Source organism: Dendrobium catenatum, unplaced genomic scaffold, assembly GCF_001605985.2.
Source record: "Dendrobium catenatum unplaced genomic scaffold, ASM160598v2 fragScaff_scaffold_920, whole genome shotgun sequence".
NCBI classification, from domain to species: Eukaryota; Viridiplantae; Streptophyta; class Magnoliopsida; order Asparagales; family Orchidaceae; genus Dendrobium; species Dendrobium catenatum.
The window spans coordinates 2,662,798-2,685,464 of NW_021319382.1; the positions used below are offsets into that span (position 1 = coordinate 2,662,798).

Consider the following 22,667-nt stretch of genomic DNA (forward strand, 5'->3'; position numbering starts at 1 on the left):
TACTTCAGCTACTATATCAATTATATCTTTAAGAGATCCTACAATTCAATCAGCCAAAACATCATGAGGGCATTTGCTAAGCATTTCCTGCCTCTCATAAATGGATTCTCCTCCAAACTGAATAAAAGAAGTTATGTCATTTTTAAATTTGGAAGTTTTTGAAGGTCGGAAATACTTAGCAAGAAACCTATGCGCTTGAAAGAGTGACATTATGACACCCTTTAAATGAATTAGCACTTTGGTATTAGAACTTCTGTACCGTAGTGACATTTGTTGATGTGGACCAGTTACTTAGTGAATAGTCATATCGCTTCGCTAGCAAATCGTGTCTCTTGGAAATTACAACTACTATGTTGAGATGCTGCTTACTTTCAAATGTTGCAGCACTATAGTGGAAGATTTGGTGTCAACACGAGATAGATTTTGATGTCATGGCACTGCCAAGGACCATTTAGCACCGCGCTGTATAAATCCATTAAATTGGGCACTGCCATGCCCAAGTATGATGCCTCGGTGGTGTTGAAGATTGAGCTATGACATGTAATTATCGAATGTTGCAGGGTTGTACTATGCTTTATATTTTCTGCCATTTTTGAGTTTTTCCTGAACACAAATAATTAAAATAAAACATTTAAAATGATAAAAACACATACAAAAATATGACATAGTTTACACATATCAGACCTCCTGCACTAAGTCAAACTCAATAGAGGATTCGTGTGGTTCAAGAGCCATGACTTGTGTTGGCTCTATGAAAAGTGAGTGGAACGTGTCGTCATACTCATTAAACAGTTAATAGAAATTATTTTTTATATACGTATAATAAAATTTATTTTTTATTTTGTTAGATTAATAAGTATATGTCATTTATCTTTGGAAAGATCATTAAACAGCTAATAGAAATTATTTTTTAGGGAAAATAATAGAAATTACTTGCCGTTGAAGAACATAGCGCCCCTTAGAGACGGGCATCGCTTGCGATCTTCATTTGGCTCGTTTTGTCCCATCCAATGGCAGTCTCTTTCTGCAGTCGGTTCAACTTGGGAGGTCTGTACAGCCTTCCTTCGTCTCTCACCTCCTTTAGGTATCTCAAATATCCTCTCCGGCTTCGCTTCAGTTGCTCAGCTATTGTGAGTTCCAGGGTAAGGGGTCAAATATCTCAATTTTTTGGGGGACTTTGTCAGTCCTTTTTATGGGATTCTGAACTTGTACTGCTTGCGAGGGGCCCGCAGTATCACAGGCTATACACGACGGTAATGATTGTTCCAACGGGGGTGGGGGCGGCTATCGGTGGCTACGCCGGCGATGCTTTGCCCGTCGCAAGAACTCTCGCATCAGTAGCCGATTGTGTCATCTCCCATCCCAATGTAATTTCACAGTCCCGGCATCTCATTAAGAAATGAACAATTCAGAAGTAGTTTATTAATCTTCTAAAGTTTGAAAGATTGAATGTTGGTAGAGCTCGAGAGAAAGAAAGGCCTAACACTTTATCTAGAATTACTTATATGGTTGCTTTGTTTTTTATTAAGATTTTTATATGGTATAGCCTGCTGTGTGTGACAGTGTTTTTGGTTCGAGTTGAGGTTCTCCAAAATGACTTTCTTTAGTTCGTGCTTTCTTACTGCCTATATATTGCTGATAAACAAAGCGTCAATGTTAGGGTTAAAACCTGTTGGAAGGACATTTGGTACTCAAGTCAATAGCTGAACCTGAAGGTCAAGAAGAGTTGACATAAATTTAAAAAATCTCACACATAAATGAAAAGGAGAGGATCCATTACCTTGATCTTCCTTTGGAAGGAGCTTATACACTATCAAATGGAGGGCCTTTGGATACCCCGATGAATTGCAAATTCGAAGAATGAGCCATGGCATCTATAAGATTTGTGCCAAACCAAATTTATGGTTAATTGGGAAATTTTTGTCATTCAACTGGTTGAATAATGGGGAAATAAGCCGCATCACCTTTTATTAAGTATTCACATTTGAAGGATGAGCCAGCCATCTAGAAGATTTGTGCCAAATCAAATTATGGTTAATTAGGACATTTTTGTCATTCAATTTGTAGAATAATGAGAAATTAAGCCACAACACAATTTATTAAGTTGTGGAGCTTTATTTTTGTCCTATTAAGAAAATGCACTACTTCGTTTTAATCACAAGTTGATTTTCTCAGTAAAGTCATTTTGGGGGTTTGAAGGTAGGTAAAGAGCCCTCTTTGAGGTTCAGATACAAAGCCCCCAAAATGTATCTAAGGGAAGGGCATGGATGTTGTCTTTTTGTTATGTGAGTGAAATTAGGATTGTAATCAATGGACTGACAGAGGAGAAAAACTCAAGGTGGCGGGTCTATGTGTGGAAGAGAAAGCCTTAGCGTGGTTCCAATCGGGGGAGGCTAGGTATCCGATCTACTCATAGGGAGAAATTAAGGAATTTTTGTTGAAACGTTTCCGAGCCATTCAGAAAGGAGACATCCAAGAGCAGTTTTATGCCTGAACTCAGAAGGGGATAGTTATGGAGTATCGGGAGACGTTTGAGCTGCCGTCGGGAAGACTAAGGGGAATCTCTTAGGATGGATTGGAAGAAAATTTCATAAAGGGCATTCGGGAAGACATAAGGGAAGAGCTTAGGGTGTTGAGGTCTAGAGGATTGAGAGAGACAATGGAGCAAGCACAAAGGATGGAGGAGAAACATCAGAGGGAGAAGACCAGCTAGAGCAACCAATGGGAGGGGCTTAGAGGAACACCTCTACGACCTTGGTGCCAAATGGTGTCATTTCAGAGGGAAGCACCTAAGGAGAAGAGCCCTGGAGCGTGAGCGTCTTGGAGATTATTTCAAATGCTTGATCGAAGCAAAAGTATAGGATAGGCGGACAAAAGGGCTATGCTTTAGGTGTGATGAGAGATTTACACCCGGGTGATGGTCTATGAAGGGGAAGAGGAGAGCCGGGACGAGTTGGAGGATGTATTGGAGGAGACATAGTAGTTGCAATTTTTTTTTTGAAGAAATGCTAAAAGCATTAATGAAAAGAACAAAGATTACAAAAAAAATCTTTGTGATAGCTATTATATCACAATCCTTCCTTAACAATTCAACGAACTCTGAAGGACATGATTCATCATCCCAAAGGAAATAAACAAGACTGCATACAAAACACAAAAGTCTGCCAGCTTATTACGTTCTCTAGCAACATATAAAAACACATACAAAGGTGTCCTTGAACTTTGTGGCGGGATTTACTCCAAATCACACCATGAAAGTAATGGGGAAAATTGGAGAGCAATTTGTGGTAGTTTTGGTGGATAGCGGAGCTATACATAACTTCATCTCAAATTGGCTGGACTGATTGAGGCTGAAGTTAATGAGGACAGAAGGATTTGGGGTGATGATGGGAACAAGTAAGATAGAGAGGAACAGGGGAATATATAAAGGGATGTTGATGACCTTGCAGGGTATTCAAGTGGTGGAAGACTTCCTGCCTCTGGACTTGGGAAGTATGGATGTAAATCTGGGGATGAAGTGGCTATAGAGTATGGGGGATATGAAGGTGAACTGGAAATGATTGACTATGGAGATATAGGTGGAAGGGAAAAAGGTAGCGCTTTAAGAGGATGCCAGCTTATGCAAAACTATGGTCTCTTTAAAAATTATGCTCAGGATAAGCCAGGATGTAGGCCGGGGATATTTTGTAGAGCTGCAAAGCATAGAAGGGGTCCACGAATAGGAGTCATGGGAAATTCCAATGGGGGCCCAGTAGATTCTGCAATAGTATCAGGATGTATTTCAGCCACCGGTCGGGTTACCACCGCCTTGAGAGCACGAGCATGCCATCAAATTGAAAGAACAATCAGTTTCAGACCATATCATTACCCTCAGATACAAAAAGATGAGATAGAGAGCTGATTAGGGGAATGATGCAAGCAGAGATCATCATACCTAGTATGAGTCCCTTCTCTAGCCCTGTATTATTGGTGAAGAAGAAGGATGGAAGTTGGAGGTTTTGTGTAGATTACAGGGCTTTAAATAAGAAAATGGTGCTAGATAAGTTTCTAATTCCCATGATAGATGAACTCTTGCATGAGTTATTTGGAGCTTTGAAGTCGAGATACCATCAAATTAAGATGAGGACAACATATGTGCACAAGACGACCTTCAGGACATTACGCGTACCTGGTGATTCTTTTTGGCTTCACCAATGCCCTTGCCACCTTCTAGTCACTTATGAATCGAGTGTTCCAGCCATATCTCCAAAGGTTTGTCCTAGTATTTTTTTGATGATATTTTGATATACAACATGACAAAGGCGAAACACTGGGAGCACTCGAAGACTGTCATGGAGACATTGAGGGAGCATCAGCTATTTGCCAATTGGAAAAAATGCACATTTGGGAAATCACATGTGGAGTATTTAGGGCATGTAGTGTCCATAGAAGAAGTATCAGTTGATCAGTCCAAGATTCAGGCTATGGTGGACTGGCCTCTTCCTAAGAACTAGAGGGAGTTGTGGGGGTTCTTAGGGCTCCTTGATTACTATTGGAAGTTTGTGAAGGGATATGGTACCATAACAAGACCTTTAACGGAGTAATTAAAAAAAGATAATTTCAAGTGGAGGGAGGAGGCAACCTGAGCCTTCCAGGAGTTGAAGACAATGATGATCATTGTACATGTGCGGGCACTTCCAGATTTTAGGAAACCATTTTTAGTGGAGATAGATGCATCAGGTTATCGGCAACGAGCAATACTCATGCAAGAATAGAGGCCTATTGCATACTTTAGCCAGGTCCTCACAACCTAGGCAAAGATCAAGTCTGTGTGTGAGTGGGAGTTGATGGAGATTATTTTGGCTATCTAGAAATGATGGCCTTATCTATTGGGGAGACATTTCATAGTCAAGACATATCATAGGAGCCTGAAGGTTTTGTTGGAACATTAGATTGTCACTGAAAAGCATCAAAGATGGCTATCCAAGTTACTTGGATATGATTTTGAGATTTAGTACTGGCCAGGACTAGAAAATAAGGCAACAAATGCCTTGTTCAGGAGAGTCAAGTGATCTCAGTTGGCGGTCTTGTCAGTACCATTGATGGTAGATTGGGAGGCATTAAGACATGAGAATGAGCATAATAAGAGTTAGGGAGGATCAAGGAGCTGCTGCAGGATCCAAACAATCACTTAGGTTATGTTCTGAATGAGGGACCATTACTGTACCATGGGAGGTTTGTGTTTCCCTAGACCTCAGGTTATATTCCTAAACTACTGCGAGAGTTCCATGGTGGTGCGATAGGAGGGTATTATGGAGTTCAGAAAATATATAGTCGACTATCAACGAAATTATATTGGGTACGGATGCATCGCGATGTAGAGAGCTGGATAGCCAAATGCGATGTGTGCCAAAGGCATAAGTACTTAGCCATGATGTCAACAAGGTTACTACAATCCTTAGCCCTATTGGGGAGGGTGTGGGAGGAAGTGATGATGGATTTCATTGAAGGATTATCACGAACATAAGAGTTTACAATGATTTTGGTAGTTGTAGACCATCTAATCAAGTATGCACATTTCATTCTCTCTGAAGCACCCTTACATCATAGTTACAGTGGCTACTATTTTCATTCAAGAAGTACGCTTACACGGGTTCCCAAAAGCCAATGTGTTTGACAGGGACTAGGTGTTCCTTGGCTACTTCTAGTAATAGTTATTTTGTTTACAGGGGACAATATTGAAACGAAATTCAACCTTTCACCCTCAGTTAGATGGTCAGATAGTAGTGGTCAACCGGAGTGTAAAGACCTATTTGAGATGCTTTGTATCAAACACACCAAAGAGTTGGGCTAGGTGAATTGCATGGGCAGAATATTGGTACAACATTTCGTGCCACTCAGCATTAAAGGCTACTCACTTTATGATTCTCTATAGGAGAGACCCACCTCACTTGATGCATTATGTAGGAAGCACTACAACAGTGTCCAGTGTAGAGCACTACTTAGAATAGAGGGACATGGTATCAATGGAGCTTAAGGGGCATTTGCTGAGAGCCCAACATGTAATAAAAAAGAAGGCGGATGGGCACAAGAGAGGTAAATTTTAAAGTGGGAGATATGATTTACTTAAAATTGAGGCCTTACAGACAGAAAATATTATCCAAGAGAAGGAATGAAAAACTATCCCACAATATTTTGGGCCTTATGAGGTCTTAGAGTTCATCAGATTATTAGCCTATCGATTGAGGCTACCATCATCCTCAGCCTTACATCCAATCTTTCATGTATCTCAACTGAGGAAGGCGATAGAAGGACATACAACATCATCACTACCCCCAACTTTGACGGAGGACATGGAGATTATGTTGGAACCCCCCAACTTTGATGAGTGCGATATGAATCTTCAGATCTTGTAATGATGAGAGGGAATGGTGAGATATTCCGCATTGAATTTGATTTGAGATGTTTTGAACTCTGAGTGCTAGGTTCGTCCTATAAATACTAGAGATAGGGCTCTGAGGATATGGTCTTCGCTTTGTCTCTTTTGTTTTTGTTGTTCTTTGAACACATCCATTGATATGTTTGGCTTGTGTAAATGTGCAAGTAAGTTCCTTTGCGAGAAGGGCTTACTTAGAATTTGCTTTAGGGAGGAATATGCCGAGTATGTCTTTCAAGCTTTCTAGTTTTCCCATGCTTACTATTCTGTGAAGTCGGCGAAGGATGATGAGTGCATTAAATTTGTACTGGATGGGGATTTGGCCATTCCCATAGATTATTTGGCGTTGGGGCTGCAACTTTCTTTGTATCGAGATGGAGGAAACTTTAGATTTCCACAGAGTGGTTCTTGCTCACTGCTGTCGAACTATGACAGTGATTATATCAATTGCTTTTTTCTTAAGGGAGTGCAACTTGCCTTAGTCGCTGAACTTGTTCAAACATGTCTTCATAACGAAATCATCCCAAGAATGCTTTGCCTAATTCTCGCATGTGTCTGGCAAGACTGTAGGCTTTGCGAATAAGGTGCGAGATTGGAAGGATTAGTTTGTTGTTGTCCTGAGTATACTTGGATGGAGCGTGCCGATTGCTTTGGTTGAGCTGAAGATGAAGTTGATTCTTCTAAAATTGTTTTATGAAGTGTAGGCAGTACTGGCATGAGTGAAGAATGAATCTTTGATCGTTCAATACCATGTCGTCCACCTGAATATTTTCAAAATTTTATATGGGTAAGTGACTTATCTTTCTTGATGATATAAAGTCTTTGTCTCGTTCTGATTCTGTGTATGTCCTTGTAGGAAGGGTCGCGGGTTGCATTTTTTCCCACGAACCTTGGGTCTCTAAAGATGTCTGCATTGGCGCCCATGAGGCCGAAGGGAAACCATATTAAGTCAGTTCTTAAGCGCATCTGTGGGCTCTGAAAATTCGGCCTCGGCCTCCACTCGCTTTTCTTATTCGGCGAGGGAGTTTTAACAAACTAAGTTCCGGGGTAAATTTTGGAAGGCAGATGGGTTTGTAGATAAGACACTACCCAGAGATTTCTCCCTCATTTTGCGAGGACTTTTTGATCTGAGTTCTGGTTTCCTATAGGCGCAAGCCCCTATAGTTAATTACCCCTCCCGATCACGAGAGAGAACTTTCGATTAAGGCTAGTCATCGATCAGATACGTATAGAAATACATGTTATCTGGCATATAGTAGCAGCATGGGTTTAGGATATTGATAGAAATTGGATTTGGAAATTGAAGAATTTGGTTTGAAAGATTTGAAAGGTTTGGAAATTGGGAATTGAAGAATTGGGTTTTTTGATTTGGAATTTGGAAAGGTTTAATATTTAAAATAGAAATTTCACCATCTTTCACTTAAAGCGGATGGTGGGGGAATGAATGATGGACCCGATCAAGATCCCATGGTTCCGTCATCCCGGGCCATCGTGGTCCCTGGTCTACTTAGTCAGAGGAGGTAGTCGACCCAACCTGACAGAAGGATCCTTGTCAGCAGCCATGGGTTGCTTCGTCCAAGGGAACCTTGTAGACCGGGGGTGAATGTTTGTCTAAGGGGACAAATTTGAATCCACCTTAACTAACAGAGGGCGTTTCTTTTTTTTTTGTTTGGGAAGATTTACGGGATTTGGCCGAACGAGCGAATGAGAGGGAGAGAGTCACCTTCACTGCGGCGAGCTCCCGTGGCCGCTTCCGATCAAAATGTCCTGGTTCCGATCCGGCAGGGAAGGGAAATCCGTCGAAGGAGCAAAGCCGAACTGCCACGAAGGAGCCGAAGGAGTGACGAGCTCCCGTTGTTGATCCCGATCGGAATATCGTGACTTCCGATCCTGCTGGAAGGAAGAATCGTCGAAGGTGCGAAGTCGTCTAGCCACGGACGAAGCTGGAGAAGCCGCACGAAGGGGAGAAAGTTTCCTCGACAGCAAGCGAGCTCTCCTCTTGTTTCCGATCAAAATGTTTTAACTTCCGATCCAACGGGAATGTCGCCAAAGGAGCAGAGTCGAACAACCAAGAAGGAGCCGAAGAAGCAAAGGGAGAAAGTTATCCTCACTGCGAGCGTGCTCCCGCGCCTACTTCCGATCAGAATGTCGTAACTCCGATCCAACAGGAAGTGTCGTCGAAGGAGCGAAGTCGAGCGTACGAGAGGGAGGGAGAAATATCGGAGAGCGAGAGAATGAGATCGAGAGAGTGATGTCGGGGTGAGAGAAAGAGCGAGAGCGAGAGTCGTTAACACGACGTAGAGGGACATCCGATCGTGCGAGGTCGTGGGCGACGACGTGCTGAATTCGGCGCCGGACAGGTACGTGGATTTTAATATTTTTTTTTCTTTTGTTTTATACGGCAGGTTAACAGCATCGATAGGTATGTTCCAAGATTCGCAAGGACGCTGATGTGGGAGCAAGCTCCATGGTACCGATCACAAAGAGGCCGCGCGCACTTGAGGAGCGGAGTTGTCATTCCGTGCTTGTTAGTGGAAAGGAAATTGCTAATTCTTCCATCCGGAGGGAAGTGCCTGCCGAGTCGATGACAAGAGTTGAGGAGATGGTTGCTCCAAGTAAATAGAGAGACAGAGAGTTTGTTGAGTGTGATGAAGCCATGGAGGGGTTCAGAGGTTATACACCATTTTATGATGATGTCTCTCCCTCCAGTAGGGAGTGTTCTATGAGTGCTGATCAGGGTCTTGATTGAGTACCACCCATTTAGTTCTTTGAGAACGACAATCTTTTATATAGTGTCGAGTTGGAGAGGCTCATATTTGAGTTGAGTCTGCACGGGCTGGTTTGCTCGGCATGAAGTTGTTTGCTAATTCGTGGTAGGAAATTTATTTTTTGGACAAGCGTCATCTTGCCTCGGTCACTATAGCTGACCGTCTGGTTGAAATGAAGAAGCTTGTTTAGGTTGTTCTGGATGAGGAGCTGAAGGGTCATTTGGAGACGATAAAGAAACTAAGTTTGTTGGAAGAGATTGCCCGTTTGAAGGATTAGCATTAGTTTGAACTGGACTCGTTGAAGGCTGTGACTGGGTTAGTTGTGGAAGCCAAAGATTGGGCCAAGGCGATTGCTGCTAATTTCACCGCAGTTGTGAAGGCCAAGGAACATGCTAAGGCGGCCATTGCTGAGTTGATTGGAAAACTAGATTAGGCCTTCTGTGGTTTTGCTGCGGTGACTTTGAATGTTTGCTAGGTGACCGTTACTTTGATGGGATCATGATTGCATTTAGAGGATGGTAGCTAGAGGTGAGCTCCATCCTAGATTCAAGGATCCTTCTTGTTAATTTAGAGAGATTCCTGATAGTGATTTTGACAAAGAGAGTGAGGCAAGAGTGCGACTAATAAATATGTCACATTGATCATGCTTTTCTAATTTTAATATACTTTTTCTTGAATATACTAAGAGATTCTTTAGTTACTCAGTTGTCTTTCATACCTTTTCATACCTGAATGGTGATATTGGTAAGTTTTCGTGTTCCAACATTAAGCTTGTGGGGGTTTTGTGAAGAGTTGATACTTCAAGTTTTCTTTATTTTGTGATGTGAGTTGATCCTCTCGACTCGACTGTGAGCGGGTTTGTCGCTTGTATGCGAAGTTGCCCGTGCTGGGCTACGCTCCTTGTGCCAGACTCGTGGCTTTGTGAGGGTAGCCATCAAGATTCCCCGACTTAGGGATCTTGTACTTTGCCATTGTTGTGGAGCTTGCCACATTAAAGGGAGGGGTTGTCACCCGTTAGGGGTGATTGCTGCCATCATTTGTAGTGAAAGACTTTCCTGATTAAGAGGGAAACCGCTCGCTACACTTTGCGGAGCTTGTCATAAAAAGAGGGGTAAGGCCTATAGTGACTGATGGCATGGTTCCTGTGATCACATATAGTGTTAGAGCACTTAAGACTTAAGACTCCCCCTCTGTTGGGGACTCGCTCGCTACTCATTGCGGAGCTTATTATAATGGGGGGAGTTGGCCAACAGTGGCTTATGGCACGATGCCTGTAGTTGCCTATAGTGCTAGGACACTTAGGACTCGCCTTTTGTTAGGGGCTCATGTGCTAATCATTGTGGAGCTTGTCGTGATGGGGGGAGTCGACCAACAATGGTTTAGACAATTTGTTGTTGAAGATGTGACCCTTGTCTTGTCCAAGTGATGTTTATCCTGCTTGTACGGAACAATAAATATTTTTAGAGGTGAAGTGGGTTATTTCATGACTGTTGGTGATGCATTTACTCTGGTCTATCTTTCCAATTTTTTTCCATTTAATGAATCACTATTTCCATTTATGGCTTTCGACGTGACGCTTCGCAGTCATCCGTATATAAATATAACGAGTGGATTTCTTTGGAACATGAATAAACTTGCATATTAGTGGTGTCTGTTGAGATGTGACATTCTTTGAACCTATTTTTCGAGGGAGAGCTTACTTGCCGACGGTTTGTGTGATTGCAAGCTTTCATCTATCTGGTGGTGCTTCTTCTTGGGGGACACAGAGGGAAAAGAAGAAAGAAGCATCTCTTATTTTTTAATGTTAGCCTTTAGGTGTAAATAAATTTTTTACATAGGGGGAGTGTCACAGCTCTATTTTTGTTGAGTGAAAGAATGGATGGCGAGGGTGTTGTTGGACAATGATTTGCGCACAATTTTCATCTTTCCTTTTGATTTTCTAAGCCTCTTTCAAGATGATCAGAGTCGGCTAAAGCAGGGTTGGCGTGATATCCCGACTGGTTTTGTCACTTAGAAGGTTGAGAAGCCGATTCACCTCATCGAATGAGTTGGGGGAGGTCATTCTTTTAACCTAACTCATCCTATGAATCAGGATACTTATTTGTTGGTTGAGGGTTGCATGCAAGTGCCCTGATGTATTTTTTTGATGAGATACTCTTTGCAGGGGAAGTGCCAAATGACAAGTAGGGTGAAATAGAGGTGTAGGTTTCTTGTCCAATTCTATTTTACTTGTCAAGGATGCTTTTTTCGGTATTGGATATTCCACTGGAAAATTGTTCGAGCCCTTTGGGTGAATGTAAGCGTGAATTTTTGTAATGAAAGACATGAAATAAAGGTCATTTTTTTTATCTCTGTATGTTTTTACCATTCTGCTGAGATACTTATTTGAGAAAGTATGTATTTGAAAAGCGACAGTGTAAATGTTGCACGAGGGAGAGTTTAAGGAAGCTCTGTTTCTTCAAGAGACACGAGTGTGTGTGCGCATATTCATAATGAAAGATATTACACCTCTGCCTGAGTTCCTTGAGCATAGGTTTTCAACTTGTGTCTATATTTCGTGAAGTGTAGCCAAGTTTGTTTAGAGGTTACTTTTCAGGATTTGAAATGTAGCCTACTGCTAGTTCCTCAATAGAGAATAAGGAGTGAATCTCGCTAGAAAGATAACTTTTCTTCATGATGGGGGCTTCGACGCTCGTGTAGGTGTTGAGTCCATGGGTGCCTCAGCTCATCGCAGGGAGTAGTCCAATCTTTTATTTTATCTTAAACCTAGAGGGGGGCTCGACTAGCCCGCGCTACTCAGATTATTGCGCTTGATTATTGCACAGTCGAGGGACTATGGTTGGATAGATTTTGCTTAAGAAATGTCTCTTGAGGAATTCTTATATCATTCTGATTTGTTCGGTAGATGATGTGCAACCGTACTATATGCCACTTGTAAGCTTGAGAGCCTATGGACGAGATGATGAAAGCAATGAAAAAAAGGAAGAGGAAGAGCAAAAGAAGGAAAAAGTAAATCTAGACAAAATCTTTACTATATCAATCAAAAGAACAAAAAAAAAGAGGAACGAGAGCTCTGTTTTGCAGAGCTTAAGCTACAAAAGAAGGAAAACTATCACAATATATATCTCTCTATTTTGCCAACATTTTGTCTGTCTTATTATGTTTTGTCTTTTGTTATCTTGCGTTGTTGTGTTGTTAGGCTGCTCTCCTCCCCTTTATTTATAGGGTTTGGAGAGTTACGGTTGATTTTGTATAGAGTACAAGTTGTAATGTTAGCTTATGATAGAGTTGAGATAGTGATGCCGAGTATTATGGCGATCTTGTGAGAGAGTCAACGTTGGGTATGAAGCCGATCCTGATGTCGCCCCATTGAGGTGAGAGGGGGCGAGTAGATTGCTGATGTAGTTCTTCTGAGATCGAGCTGGCGTTGAGTAAGAATCCAGTCTAGTTTCACCTCGTTGAGGTGAGAGGGGGCGAGTAATGAGTTGATGTGGATGTCTGAGCTTGGTGGTGATCCGATTACAAAGGATGCCTAGCGGGCGAGATATGTGCCTTTAGCTTAATTTTTTGAGAGTTCCCATATAGAAGGCTTGATTTTTTCCAAGATGAATAAAGATTTTTACTACTTAGAAAAGAACTGTGGTTACCCCTGTCGAGGAGGGTGGTTGTATGGAGGACGTGGCCAAAGGTGATACGTCGTGTTCCAGTGATAAGCTCCTTCATAGCTGCTGCGTGACTCCCTCGAACAGACTGTCCTAGAAGAAGCGTGAGTATCTTTCTGTGCGACTTGAACGTAACCTGTATGATACTTTTGAGGAGGTCCCTGCACAAATAGTCATGGGTGTACACATTGGATCCATAGGATGTGGTAGGAGAGAGATCAATTTGTTATGACAACAACTCAAATAAAGACCTCTTTCTGTATTTATAGTGTAGATGATTTGCGTGTTATTGCCAATTATTTTAGGTTTTTTTTTTCAATTAAATGTGAATGATTAGGTAATTGAGAAAGAAGGAATTTAAAGTTGAACATGATGTTATATGATATTCTTAAACAATTCCTATATCTTATGATGTTTTGCTCTTGTAATATTTGGATTTTAATTCTATTTCATGCAATTTATCATTTTCCACTTTTCATCGTATACAATTTTTTATTTCATATGTATATCAGTTTGTTATTTCATAGTTTAATAAAAAGTTAATATATCATCCTTTAACATATTATGTGGTTTTTATATAAAAACTCACTTTTAATTTTATATTTATTTTATGCAATTTTTGAATTTTGATGCTTATGCCTCAAATCATCTTGACGCTTATGCCTTGTCTCATGAATGAAAAATACCTCAATACTTAATTGCCCAATTTTAAATCTTTTTCCAAGCAAAGGGAGTTGTACGTATGTACTTTCGTTACTCAGCAAAATAATATTTGAAGACATTGAAGTGAATTTTTATGTATCTAAGAGGCATTGTGGATTAAGCTCTACTTCAAGAGATCTTACTTGAAACTATTGGGATATTTTGATGTTAACATGGCTGGAGACATTGATGATAGGAAAAGTATTGTATGACAATTAGTTGGGTTTCAAAGATGCAAAGATTGTTTCCTTTTCTACTACTAAGACTATTTTGTAGTGACCAAAGCAAACATGAAGATAATACGCCTTGACCAATTCAAAAGGGACTAGTCTAGCCGGCTCCAAACCTACAATAGGTGGGCCGTAGGCTTGAATTGCCACCCCCTTGGGGGTGGGGTCCACGGTTTAGGGAAGAGAGAGCGGGGCTATTTAGTTTTTTTGGTTATTTTTATGTTTGCTTTAATTAGGAGTTTGTATTAGGGTCAGGGCATCTTTTTGGTGTTGAATTCCTGAAGTTCTCTTTGGTGTCTTGGGCTCTAGCGGCGTCTAGAGAGTTTTAGTGAGATTGATCCTCCTCTCGAATAGATGATAGTTTGTATCTTGCTATTTGTTTTCATCTCCTAGCAACCCAGAGTGTTTTTCTTGTGTTTTCATCCATAACGACCTAAAAATCTGTATGGTTAATCTACAGAATTTCTAATTTCAGCAATTGTTTTCCTGTTTTCCTATTATTTCCTATTAGGAGATTGTTTGCTTCAATCAGTTTTAGAAAACTAGGTCAAAAGTACAGGAAGAGTGTGCTCAAGTGACTGTCAGAGTTATGTTCATTCAACTAAGAATCCTGTTTATTATGCTAGGATTAAACACATTTAAGTTCATTTTCACTACTTCCGGTAAGCCTTGGAGGATGGTATTTTAATGTTTCAGATGATTTTTGGGAACTTTAATCTAACTGATATGTTGACAAAGACAATTTCAAATGAGAAATCAAAGTTATGTGCAACTTTAGTTGGACTTCTCCATTAGGGTTGAGGAATCACCATCATTGCAGTGGAGACAAGATGATTGATTAGTTTTTCATTGGGAGATTGTTAAATTATAATTTTTGCCTGAAGATTAAAATGTGCTATAGAGATTTAGTTGAGGGTTGAACTGTTTATTGATTAAGGGTAATTTGGGAATGTTATTGTGTATTTGATTGTCATAGATTTTTCTTTGTAGGAGGGGGGTGGTGCTGCTTTTTGTTGCGTGTGAGAAATTATGTCTATATGCAATCAGAATATAGTGATTACAACATGATATCACCATAAATTAGATGAACATATTTCACTTATACCCAAACACCTTTTGAGATGTATTTTAGACCATCATGCCCCTAGTGTGATCGTTAACAAAACATTGAGGAATGGGGCTATGAGATCATTACCGGTGCTTTTTTGAATTAGACAAATAGTGCTGATGTTTTTGAGATCATTGTCAAAGCATGCGTGTTATATTGAGAACAATTGTTGAATCAACCAAATCTTAAGTCGATCAAATGATCTAAGAGCTAGATGGACTATTGACCCTGTTTGAACCTCGTTGCATGGAAATCATTTGAGCTTGAATTATGATGTCCTTGATCATGCACTTGGACTTAATCACAAGCTAGTTTTTAATGACATATTTTAATGATTTAAAATTTTTTTTATCAGACATTTTTGACAAAATTAAGAGAAGTATGCTAATGAGTAATTACTATATTTGTTGCATTGCTTTCTACTTGAACCGGGTGTTGTGTCTAGTGAAGAGTTGTCTTGTCTCCTGCAAATTCATTTGGATGATTGATGGGCTTGCATTCAACAATTGTGTATGACTTAGTTTTGGGTGTTACAGCACACCTGTGTATCTAGATAGCTATGTCATTAGTTATAAAGCCTTAGTTGCAACATCTCCATCAATTAAAACTTTTGGATATTTATTGTACTGGTTGGTCTTACATCAATTTGGTACTAGAACATAGGTCATGAGTTCAAATGCTAGTGTTGCAATTGTGCATCTAGGAGAGAGGAGAATGACATAAAACTCTCAAGAGGATATGATACCAATTGTAATATGTCTTGCAGGTTCATGGTAGATGATTAAGCCATGAGTTTGCATTCAACTGTGGTGGTCAATTGAATCATGGGCATTGCAATGCACCCACTGATCCAGGGCGACTAGACCTATTGCTATAAAGCCTTAGTTGCACCTTCTTCATCAGTCTGAGCTTCTAAAGTGGCTATTAAGTGATCCTAAATCAGGATACTAGAACTCAAATAAGAGCAACATTTCTAAAGGATAGCGGAGAGCGAAGAGCAGAGAGTGGAGCGGAGCATCGGAGAGTTGCTTATCTTTCGTACCGCCGTTTTGGCGGTGATCGTCCGTCGGCCCGGTGTGGCTGACGGAGGGTTCTGTGGTAAAGTTTTTTTCATACTATACATTTCTGATTATGTGTAGAAAGGATTTCTTGGAGTGGTTCTTGGTTTATTGTTTTGTTGCAATGAGGTGTAGAAATGAGAAGTGCTTGGTTATGAATCTCTTATTGTTCAAGAAGTGTGTGAATGGTTTTTGGTTGGTTAGAAGTGGATCAATTGATTTTGTGGAGAATGTTTCGTTGATTGATTTTTTTCGGCTGCAGTTTGTGATTCTTCATGTAAGGATCGCTCCTTACAATTGTGATTACTGGAAGTGTTTCCAGATTCAGGTTTTCTTTATCCTGGTTGGATTTGGTGATTATTGGAGTGGTTTTCTTGATTGTTTTGAGGGTTTGGTGATTATTCAAGCAGGTTTTCTTTATCAGGTTTTGAGATTGGAACTTAAGTTTTGTGGGATTGTTAATCCGTTTGCTTTGGGAATTGACTTCTCTACTGTTAGAGCTGAATTTATTGCATCGTGGCCTTTGTTTGGATCGTCCAACATGTCTGCTGTTGGACGCATTGGTGATGGCATTAGGTGGGATCTTATTCCATCTAAGCTAATGAAGATTACTGCTTTGATCTTTTAAGTTCAAGTTTTGATTGTTGTAGACTTGAAGGGAGTGGAGATTTTATATTTCCTGTCTGCTAGTGGGTTGACTGTGTATGGTATTCTTGATTGTTTTGAGGTATTGGAGATTGTGTTAAGTGCAGTTTCTTTTTTGAATGCCGTTGTTGGTGCAGTTTTTTGGCTTCCTGTTGAAGAACTTTTTCCTCCGATTAGTGTGAAAGTTGCAGATCGTCTCCTGCTAAGTTCTTCAGTGGAGTTGGAATTGACTGGAAGTGCTCAGGTTTTGTGATTGGAATTTATATTTTGTGGAATGATTAATCCGTTTGCTATGGGAATTGGCTTCTATGCTGTTGGAACCTGAGTTATTGCATCATTGCCTTTGTTTGGATCATCCAAGGTGTCTGATGTTGAACGCATTGGTGATGGCATTAGGTGGAATCTTATCCAATCTAAGCCAATGAATGTTATTGCTTTGATCTTTGAAGTTTAATTCCTGATTGTTGAAGATTTGAAGGGAGTGGAGATTTTAAATTTCCTGTCTGCCAGTGGGTTGACTGCGATGATTAGTTTTATTTTTGGTATTAGTAGTGATAGGATGGCTGTTTGGACTCTCGATTTTCTGGTTATCAGCTTTGTGTTTTTGAATTATGATTTTAGAGTAATGAAATTTGAGATTTTATATAGTTGTCACTTTTTATCTACTTGAGAATTCTAGAATACTAACCAAACTTTTTTGGTTGTCTTAAAAATTGTGTCCCTTACACCCTAACTGGTTCAAAGTGAGGTTTATGGATCTTATTTCCATTATGTCTTTTTTAATTTTGAAATTATACTGTTTTTATGCTTTGTTTGCTTTTCTTCGGTGCTTCCTTTCCCTTTGTTTGGAAATGGAAATTTTTTAGTTTTATTTCTGTTTTAGCTTGTAATAGTTTTTTCTCTCTGGTTTAATACAATTTGCATCTCTTCAAAAAAGAAAAAAAATCAGAATGCTAGAGAAATTCGATTTGTAGGTGGGCTGCTTTTTCATATGAGAAACATGGTCAGGCATTCTCTATATTCTTCTTTTGTGGAAGGGCTTTAGTGTCGGTTTGTTTGACCTACAAACTAGGCATGAGGTAGTTTTCCAGACCTGGCTCGGGTTAGGTTGATCTTTGTGATTATTTTTAGGGGCTGTTTGGTTGCCTGAATTAGGAGTGTAAAGTAAAACAAATACCTGTATTTACTAAATTTGGTTGTTTGCTTAATTTTGAGCGGAACAAAAGGTAATCGTCGGATGCGTTAGGTGTGTATTATGGAGGCTATTTTGCGGGAATTAGAAACCCGCTCGATTTGAGCGGGTTATAAATTCATCGGAAGAAAAGCGTAGCTTCGTCGTGCTGTTCGGCTTCAATCGAGAGGAGAAAAGTGAAGCTTCAAACGAGAGGAGAAAAGCGAAGTTTCGTCGTGCTGTTCGGCTTCAATCGAGAGGACTTCATTTCGGCGAGCTCCACTTAGTGGAACGTATCCTCCGTATAGACCCCGGAATCATCAAGAAAACTATCGCTTACGGCCGCCTCTCCTCCCTCCACATCGCCGCTGCAAATGGGCACGACGAGGTTTCCCTTTTTTATTGATGAGATCTTTCCAAAGGCGGTTCATTTCTCATTTCTATTCAATCCTTAATAGCTTCGTTAACATTATTTTCAGATGCTTTCAATGCTTTTGGAGCGATGGAATCACCCCGATGTTCTCAACCGGCACAAACAGGTAACAAGAGATGAAAAAATCAAATCTTTTTCATAATTCTGCGATCAAAATCTGATATGTCCGTGATTTTGCTCCGAAGACTCCTCTTATGCTGGCCGCAATGCGTGGGAAGATTGCTTGCGTGGAGAAACTCCTTCAGGCGGGAGCAAACGTAGGCTTTCTTTTCTATCTTCTTCTGCGTTTCTCTGTTATCCGCTTTCATTGATCGTCGAACTTTTAATTTTCCCTTACGTTCAGATCTTGATGTTTGATTCGGTGAATGGAAGAACATGCTTGCACTATGCAGCCTACTATGGTCATTCTGATTATTTAGAATCAGTTCTTGAGGCTGCCCACTCCAACCCGATTTCGGAATCCCAAACGAAGTTTAAACAATCGGTGATTACTTTTATAAATACACAAGTTATAATGATAAAAAAATATTACAAATGCTTTGTTTTTACTTTACTCTGGATATATCTAACCAAACAAGGGAAATATTTCTCCTGCGTTTACTTTGCAGACAAACAAACAGCCTCAAAGTATTTGAAATGCACTACATTTACTTTACATTGTATTTACTTTGCAGTCAACCAAACAGCCCCTTAATTAGTTTTAATTCAATTTATTTAAATTATATTTAAGGAAATAAACCCATAAGTTAATCAGAAAATATTTAATTAATTTTTTCAATCAGTTGATTCATTAATTAGCCTTTCTAAAAAATTAATTAGTATTCATTAACATTAATTTATTGCCCCTAATTTTGTTTTAGTTGAATTTTAGGGGCTCAACATACAAATGTGAAGGCCATTGGATGATTACATATAGGAATCAAGATTATTATGGTGAACACCTTTTGATTCATCTACTTATTATTCGAGGTTGGTATATGAATCCTTCTTCATTCATACCTTATCCATGTTCCATGTGGTGTTAACCCTACTTATCAGCAGAAATCACCACAGAAGTCATTGGTCTTCGTCTTGGCACACATGGAAAATTTGACATATTTGGTTTGAACTAGGACAAATAGATTCACTGGAAGATGTGTGAGCAAATATATTTGTGGTTAGACCGGGCATTTATTGGAGTGTGTTGTAGCATGAGGAACTGGTCACTAAAGTTGCGTGTGCTTGTGGAGTTGTGGTTTAATTCAGGTTAATTAATCGGTAATCAATATCTATCAATTTCATTTTGGATTATTCGTCTTTTATTTATTTAACTTGCTAAAACATGTAGGAGGATTTTGATCAGGGTTTGGACAGCCGGCCATTTTTTTAATTTCTTTTGGAGCAAAAGATGGCATCGACTGCCTACATTTCTCTTAGAAATGAATGAAGGAGCTATGGGAGAAAACGCATTTCTTATAAATTAAATTAGAAAAACCTAGAAGAAGTGGCTTGGATTCTCAAGGTTAACGTTAATATTAAACTTGTAAATAAGTAAATCTCGCCTGATCAGTTTCTTTTCAGTGTTATTATGATCCATTTGTGAGTAGTAGCTCGAGCTATCAAAAGAGCATATGTTAACTTATTGAGGATTGATAACAATCACTTGATATTGGTAACCTTATTCCCCTTTATGACCCCTACGGCTGCCTTATGGAGCAGAGAACTGTCTTAGAAATGCTAAATGAAGGTCAACTTGCCTTTTAGACGTTTGTTTCATGGAAAAATATGTCAATTTAGAATTTTACACGGTCGTCATTTAGGTTTAGCTAAACAAGTGGCCTTATTTTCTATTCGTTAAGTTAACCATTGAGAGAGCTTCCGTACAATTATATCAAATATTTTTGTCAACATATCGGCAATGTTTGCTTTAGCTCTTCATTGGATGTGACATGACACTTAAATAGAAAAAAAGAAAAAAAACATATCCTTATTGTTTCACTTAGCTGTAATGCCAAAATTTTGATGATTTTCATGCATAGAACTGGTTTGTGCATGTAGTTAGATTTTCTTCAGTGAATTGTAGATTTTCTCAGCGGTCTTCTTATACTATTTTAACTGCTACAAATTATTCAAGAAAATTTACTTCATACTATCTCCATAGAATTTATTAGACTAAATGTTCTTAAATATCGCTGTGATAAAATGATAGGTTCTGAATGCTGCAATGTTGTATTGGCCAATGCCAAACACCCTTTATGTGGAGGGATATGCACTGGATAGGTTTGCTGAAGGACTCTGGGCTCTTCAACCTGTTCACCTCAATACGGTATATATCAAGTTAAATTATCAGATTTGTGCATTATTTTGTCTTGATACGACAACTTGAATTTTTAAAATAGTACACAAATTTTCTGAGGTCCCTTGCTAAAATTAGGAATTCATCAATCTGACCATTGAATGGCTATATATACATAGACGGGTCACTATTTTAGTCGTATATTAAGGTGGTTCTGTATTTAACCATACAAGGATTCTGGGAAAATGGTTGAATTCTATTTGTAAGTTCAAGTGATTTATTTGCGTAAACGTTGTGTAATATCTCATTCTTTTCTTATTGCTATTACTGAACTAGAACGATTTGCATTTTCAAGAAAGATGGCTTCCAACACTGATAGTATATATATATTTTCTTGCATGAAATCATATTCTGTAGAATTATGATGGCTTGAATTATATATGATGGATGATACCTAAACCTCACAGCATTTTTAGGATTAACGCAGAGCTCCAAAATTTTTGAGGTTATATCTTTTAATTCTTTGACCTAGATTTTTTTTTTAATTTAGTGGCCCTTTTTATTGAATTACCTTGACTTGTTGAGCATAAGTTCGAGTTTTTCGGCAGTTAAATCTTCTAACACTGTAGCAGAATCAAGTATTCCATTCTTGCAGCTCACATTGACCCTGCTTTAATAGTTATTAAAGCATGATCTAATTTAAATAGAACGGGCTGTTAATTGAGCTACACTAGTAAATCAACGGCCTCTATGTTTTTATTGAAAAACTTGTATGATAAACTTTTGTCTTATGTCTAATGCTATTGATGAATGTAACCCAGACATTCCTAAAGTGGTGGATTTGTGTGGGAGTGCAATTCTCAGCAGTCAGTGAGATTAGTGTGGCTGGGATAGAAAGCTTCAAAACACGCAACCATGCCTCTATCAATACAACTGCAATATGCTTTTGTTGCTTTATTAACATATTTAATTTAGACATGTGATGTGGGCTAAGTCCTTAAAATATTTCTATATTTTTTTTAATATGCTGATTTCATGAAATAGATCTTTTCAGATTCTCTTAAATATATTTCTTCTGTTAATATAGGTAGGTCTGATACTTGATGCTGGAATGGAGGAAGAGCTTCAGATTCGTCATTTACAAGTTGCAGATGCATCAAGGGCTTCACTAGGTTTGCCTGTCCTGGGATATATTGTCACTGACACTCCCTTGGAGGTGCACTGATGGCTCTTTTTTGTATAAGAAGTGCTCACGATGAACATTCAAACAATAAAAAAAGGGAAGTAAATGTAAAGGCTTGGCGGTTCGGTTAGGTTCTTAGGTACTAGTAATTGGCAATATAGATGTTTTGGTGGTACAATTCATCTTTCCATTTCATACAAATTTTAAGTAATTCCTATTGACTAAAAGTGGAATGCCAATAATGAAGAGTAGATAATCAAAATCTAATTCAATCAAGCCACAATGGAACTTAAAATGGTTGACTTAGTTCAACTTGAACCTATCTTAGGAAATAAATTGATGTTTCAATTAAACTAGCTCAGGTGGAAAGCAACCAATTTTGAGCCAATTTGCAATTCTTTAACTTGAAGTCCAATTAGAAAAGGGAAGAAATGAGTAAAAATTAAAATAATGGGGATGATTAAAGGGTAGTATTGTAGTTCCTTTTAGGTGTCCTTTCACTTTTTTGGAGCATTACATAATGAACATTATATAATGAAAAAGTACCCACATGTACATAGCCACATTTGAGTGTGCATAGAAGCATGCTTTTAGTTGTCTATGTGTGCAAGCATGCGTAGGTACATTTTTTTAGAGTTGTCCCATTTCAATTTGAAGCAAGTTAACATGGACTTATGTTTTACTGTTTCTAGCTACTTTAGGAGGTTATGACTTCACTTGATTGAATTTGATTCAAAATTGACTCAGCTTTCGAGCCTGTATACTCAAATATCTTGAAGAATTGATTCACTTCAAGTCGATTCGATTTGATGTATTAAGCAAGTCTGTGGAGTAATGAGAATAAACTATATAGAACTCTAGAGGTACATTGATCTTGCCATTGACTATCAGCCTACCTTGCATGGTAAATGTTGACCTTCATAACTAGTTCACAAAAAAAAAAAAAAAAAAAAAAAAAAAAAAAAAAAAAAAAAAAAAAAAAAAAAAAAAAAAAAAAAAAAAATTCTGCATATCTAC

General features: G+C 39.0%; 1 protein-coding gene across 4 annotated transcripts in view; it reads left to right on the forward strand.

Moving 5' to 3' along the window:
- The first annotated feature begins 921 nt into the window (after positions 1-921).
- LOC110113289 (uncharacterized lipoprotein syc1174_c) overlaps positions 922-22,667 on the forward strand; it is a 47,758-nt gene continuing 26,012 nt past the window's right edge. The window contains exons 1-6 of one of the 4 annotated variants that reach the window (XM_028697372.1): positions 923-1,142; positions 1,233-1,367; positions 18,239-18,298; positions 18,378-18,449; positions 20,381-20,497; positions 21,555-21,683. In XM_028697372.1, the coding sequence (XP_028553205.1) occupies positions 1,011-1,142; positions 1,233-1,367; positions 18,239-18,298; positions 18,378-18,449; positions 20,381-20,497; positions 21,555-21,683 (645 nt within the window). In that variant the 5' untranslated portion in view covers positions 923-1,010. Of the gene's footprint in view, positions 1,143-1,232; positions 1,368-18,238; positions 18,299-18,377; positions 18,450-20,380; positions 20,498-21,554; positions 21,684-22,667 lie in introns of all 4 variants that reach the window. The other 3 variants (XM_028697373.1, XM_020845796.2, XM_020845797.2) reach the window with 3 other exon arrangements.